General features: G+C 45.7%; 1 protein-coding gene across 1 annotated transcript in view; it reads left to right on the forward strand.

Moving 5' to 3' along the window:
- STX12 (syntaxin 12) overlaps positions 1-4,747 on the forward strand; it is a 9,699-nt gene extending 4,952 nt beyond the window's left edge. The window contains exons 5-8 of the mRNA XM_010144109.1: positions 1,850-1,988; positions 2,438-2,510; positions 2,679-2,761; positions 4,163-4,747. Coding sequence (XP_010142411.1) covers positions 1,850-1,988; positions 2,438-2,510; positions 2,679-2,761; positions 4,163-4,255 — 388 coding nt within the window. The 3' untranslated portion in view covers positions 4,256-4,747. The remainder of the gene's footprint in view (positions 1-1,849; positions 1,989-2,437; positions 2,511-2,678; positions 2,762-4,162) is intronic.
- The last annotated feature ends 644 nt before the right edge of the window (positions 4,748-5,391 follow it).

The following is a 5,391-nucleotide window of genomic DNA, read 5'->3' on the forward strand; positions in this document are numbered from 1 at the left end:
TTGTTTCATTTGATAGGTAACAGCTTTTTGTATTCTTGATGAACTTCATATAACTAAAGTTTTTGTGGTTCTTGTAACTTGGGCCAGGCTCTGCCAGCTGAATGCAAAGCAGAAAGATTTGAAATGCAATTACGACACTTTTTTTAATACACAATGTAAAAAATTAACTGCATACAACAGCATTTCATCCTCCTTAAATGTAGATTGTGTGATTACTGCCCCGAGGGGAATGGTAGAGTCCCTGGTACCTGGCACTTGGAGCTCCTGCTTTTCTGGACTGTGAGCAGAGGATTCCCAGACGGGATTTCCCCCACTATGACACTCTGCACAAGGAGCCACCTTGTGGACTGTTCCACAAGGAGCCACTTTCATGGTCTGGGTGTTCTCTAGCAGCTCAACTGGAGGTATGACAGAGTAGTGGATCAGGCTGCCTTAAATTCAGAAGGGCTGGACATTCTGCACTGGCAAATGAATCCCAGAACATGCACAAGATGACAGCGCTACTGTCACCTGTCAGCAGCTGTAGCAGTTCTGCAGTCCCAGTGTGCCTGCGTAGTGAGGGATTTGTAAAACCGTATCAACGCCAGTATGGTAAAGAAAACCCAAGAGGCTCCAGAGGTATCTGTGATTGCTGTCAGCGTCTCTGTGTGTCTGAGAAAATGGATGAAATCTGTTGGTCTCATCTGTATCAATCCTTTAACATTCCAAGTTAAAAGACCTGCCTCATCTATCCGTCCTTCCTCTGCAAACAGCATGTCATCCAAGTGGCTGCTTCCTGAGCGTCCCCTTGCCATGCGTCCCCTTCAGCAGCCCGATGCTTTCGCATGCTGAGGCAGCAGTGCCCGCCCCAGGCTGTTCAGGGTGCAGATGCTGTGACAAGGCTGAAGGCCTTGCACACGAAAGCAAGGGGAAGCAGCCAGGCAGCTCCTTGTGCCGAGGCTCTCAGCACACAGCAGCGACTCCATGTTCTTGTGAGCTACTCAAACTTCTGCCCTAACTATGTGAAACCCTGCTGTTGTGTCGGACCGTTGCTGCTGGGGTGGTCAGCTGCCTCTGCCCTAGATGTGTAGAATATCTTCATTTCTTCAAAACTTACTGTTTAGTGTTGTATACTTCCCACTGGAATGTCACAGCGCTTTCCAGTACACTTGTCTTTGTTGAGGGAGATGTTGCCCTTGAAGAGCTGTTGATGCTGAACACGTAGATGGACTTACAGGTACCACCTTCACTGTCAGTGGTGTGACTGCAGCAGTTATGAAGTACCAGCTCATCAGGAGGGAGCAGACCAGGATGCGGTTATTTGCTTTTTAACGTCTCTTTTGGTGTGTGATTTAATTGGAAGTTCTTACTAGAGCAATGAATTTAAATACTAAAATACTTTATTCTTGTCTCCAAATGCCAGATAACAAGTGAGACTCTTTGAATCCAGATGTGTGTTACATGGTCTTTCATTCTGATAATGCTGTGCTTGCAGGCTGCTCCCTACCAAAACTTTCACCCTGATTTCTCCCTTTCTGGGGGGTGGGGAGAAGGAAAGAATGTATTTAAAAAAAAAAACTCAACGAACAAAAGCAGAATTGAAATAAGGAGGTTTCTTCTGCAGTGCCATCGATAACTGTCACATCCTAAAGCAGAGTATTTGGTGTGTGTAACTGCTTTGCAGTTTTACCACTTTCCCTGATCTGTCCCTTTTTCTCACCTGTTCCAGTTTGTGACTGTCCTTAAGATCGGTCCTGTCTCTGTATACAGCTGCAGGACCAGGCACCTGGGTTTGTTCTGTAGGAAACTTTTCAACTTAACTCACTGGGACTTTGCTATAGGTGGAATGGGGAAGCACCTGTACTCAAAGAAAGCATCGCACTTTCCTTCCATCTCTTTGCAGTGGCGAAGACTGGAATCAAATGCAGACTCAGGAAGAAGATCTGGCAATAACGGAACAGGACCTCGAACTCATTAAAGAAAGAGAAACAGCAATCAGGCAATTAGAGGTGACCAGTAGCTCCTGCACAGTTAACAGTATTGGGAGATAAACCAGAGAAGTCATGCAGTGCTAACTAATGGGCTGGGCTGAGGAGAGCTGACGGAGGAGGAGCAGAGTTCCTCATAGAGAGGATTGATGCCAAGATCAGTCTCCCTGCTCCTGTTGAAGGACACTAGGTATATTTTCCTTCGGTGTTGACTAGTGGTCCTTCAGAGATGGCAGGAGCGACTCGTGTTACAGTGTTCATCTCAATTCCATCACTAGTGCAATGGGAGAGATACCCAGTGGTGGGAATATTGTGGGCCTCTGTGTAAATCCCAAGCGCTGCTGATCGTAGCATCGAGTCCCCTCAGTCAGGGAACGCTGGTGTCTGTTCCGACAGAAGAGGTGCTGAGAATGAGCATGAGAAAAATCGTAACCCATGTCTGTTTTAACATATTAACCTGTTGTCTGCAGGCAGACATTTTGGATGTCAACCAGATATTTAAGGATTTAGCCATGATGATTCATGACCAAGGAGATATGATTGGTAAGTGTGTTCGGATAAGAGAAGTTTCTTCTGAGTCCAGCTACACATTTTGCTGACATAGATTAAATTTCCCAGTGTTTCGTTTAAAAAGTATCATCTTTCTGATTATTTTTTTTAAACACTGAAGCTCTGAAATATTTTACAAGGTGTTCTCCTATTTTTCCATAGATAGCATAGAGGCCAACGTGGAGAGTGCAGAAGTCCATGTGGAACGAGCCAGTGAGCAGCTGCAGAGAGCTGCCTATTACCAGGTAAATCCTGTGTGCTCCTATTACTGAGCAATAATGGAACAGGCATAACAAGACACATCCTGACAAGTTATAAAACCAGCTCGTGCAAGCTGGCACTCACTCAGAGTTGTGCTGCAAGTAAGAGATAAAGCACTGGAGTCAAAAACAGGGTACTGAAATGAGCCCTTTCCTTCAGAGACTGTGGGGTCGGCCTGTGCCTTCGTGTGGCTGTGCTCAGCAGGTCTCAGCTGCCTTTGCTGGACTCAGGAGGTAGCAGAACACTTAAACAGGAAGAAATTCTCATCTCGTGTCCATCTTGTACATGTATCAGCCAAGACACTGATGTGAAAGAATCCTTGCCCAGACTCGGGAACTCCTGGTGACGGGGATTGCAGCACCCTTCTCCCAAACTGCTCCGTTTCCATCCTGTCTGTCCTCCCCGTGCATGTCCAGTCTCCTGCAGTGGTTCCCGCTGCTGTTTCACCTCCTCTCTGACAGCCAATGCTTCCTGTAGGTTCCTTTAGTCATTGCTGTGTCTGTAGGTCCAGGTGCTGTGAAGGAGTAAGGGTTCTGCTTCAGGCAGTTCCCTACTGAGTTTCACTGCTGGGACTTCCACACAAGATAAAAAAATGGACTCTTGGAAGCTGTTAAGGGGTAGGTACTAGAAGGCAATAAAACTCCAGTGCTGTTGAGCCCAAGGGAAGGGAAAGGGAAGGAAAGTAGCTTTTACCATCTGGCAGCACGTAGTAGTGTTCTCTCTCTCCATGGCTTCCTTCAGAGTGTGGAGGTATGTTAGAGATTTCAGTTGGGGAGCCATTGGACACGTGCTGGATGTGGCTTTCTGGATGGAGAAGGGAGTGGTTATGTGTAACTACCCTCAAACTTAAATACCAAGTTAAAAATATTTGGTGTCTATGGACAGACTAGTTTACTATGATGAGTAAAGAGGTCAAAGTGTAAAATTCCAGGACAGTAGCTGTACCTGAACCTGTGGCAATGCAGTAACAACTTCCACACCAGCCCCGAGTGGCCACGGGGGGATTGTGTTGCAGAACTGCTCACCAGTTTCGTTAGTCTTACCTGGAATCTGAAATAGCTGGAGATGTTTGGCTTTCCTTCGAGGCCACGGTGGTGTCCGTTAGGGCAGAAAGCAGCAGGTAGGTGTGGTCAGGTTCTCTTTGTAGCCAGCACAAAGCTTGTCACATTTGACGCTCTTAGCGCACTGTGTTCCTAAAACTAAAACCATTTATCCGTAGGACCATGCAGGTTAAGGAACAGGTAAAAGTGTCTGGACTGCTCTGTTACTGCTCTTGGGTATCAAGTACTCTAGTTTGCCAAAGCGAGTAACATGACCTGGTAGTCGCGCTTTTCCTCTTTTCATCTGCTCCTGTGTCAGTGCTTCTTTTTCTTTTCTCTTGTTAGAAGAAATCCCGTAAGAAGATCTGTATCCTGATTCTTGGCCTTGCTGTGGCTTCTCTAATCATAGGACTCCTTATCTGGCACACAAGAAAATGAAATCTTCACTTGAATCCTAGTCTCATTGCGGAGATTTTTTTCCCTCAGAGCGAACAGGCTGATTAGTCTCGGAAACGAATTGAGAGAGCACAAGCTGGAACTACTTCTAGTAATAGATATTAGCAACTAATGTGCAGATAACTAGTATCTGGAGTTAGTGAACCATGGAGACAGTATTTATCAGTTTATATACAAATTCTTTTGGATTATGTAACTAAAATATTGTGGTTTTGCTTTCTGTAATGTATTATTCCCTGTCCCAACTGTATGCTGAAGTGTGGTCAGTCATTGGAGGTGTCTTGTTTTTGACAAGCACAACTTTAACATTTTGTGTGTGTCGGTAACGCTGTTGGACTGGAATAAGAATGACATTCAAAGAAGGCACAACACCGAGTCACATTACCTAAATCCAGCCGTTTCTTAAGTCTCCGGTATCTGCCCCGTGGTTTTATTATCACTCAGGGGAGTGGCTGTGGTTCTAGATTCTCCTGAAGAGACAGAAGCTGTTACGCATCTGAAAGGCAAGGAGAAGTCTGTGTGATGGTAGTTGGAACCATGGTGCTGGTCAGTTTAGCCTTGTGGTGTTTAATTTTTTGAGCATGGTGGGGTTGTTTTCTTCCAAAATGCATCATTTGAGGACAGGATGTTCTTGGACTTATAATCTAACAATGCAGCTTCCTTAGAGAAAGCAGCTGGGGGTTTATTATTGAACAAATAAGTATCTTCCAGCGCTGACACTCAAGCACTAGAAATACAAAGTTTAGCTGCTCGCTCCTGATTGTAGTAGCTTCCAGGGAGAAAAATCACACGGTGATGAGGAAGTGGGCACCCAGGTTTACAAAGCTAGCAAGAGCGATGAGTACGAGATGAACTCTTGCTTCTGGAGAAGTACTCCTGAAGCTCACTTGTAGCAAACTAGTAAATATTGTTAGTGGCTTGTGAACATCCGGTTATCTTCCATTCTTTATGAAACAGGAAGTGCAGAAACTGGCTGAGGGAAGCGCTAGGATTTTCAGTCAGAGGATGCACGTGCAAGTGAAACGATCTCTGGTTCCACTGTCTTGCCCTAGAGCCAGACAGGACATAGCAGCCACTCCCCGCTTTGTGGCAGGTCTGCAACGCACAGCCCCGAGGGG

This window comes from Buceros rhinoceros, unplaced genomic scaffold (genome assembly GCF_000710305.1).
Source record: "Buceros rhinoceros silvestris isolate BGI_N320 unplaced genomic scaffold, ASM71030v1 scaffold16689, whole genome shotgun sequence".
NCBI lineage: Eukaryota > Metazoa > Chordata > Aves > Bucerotiformes > Bucerotidae > Buceros > Buceros rhinoceros.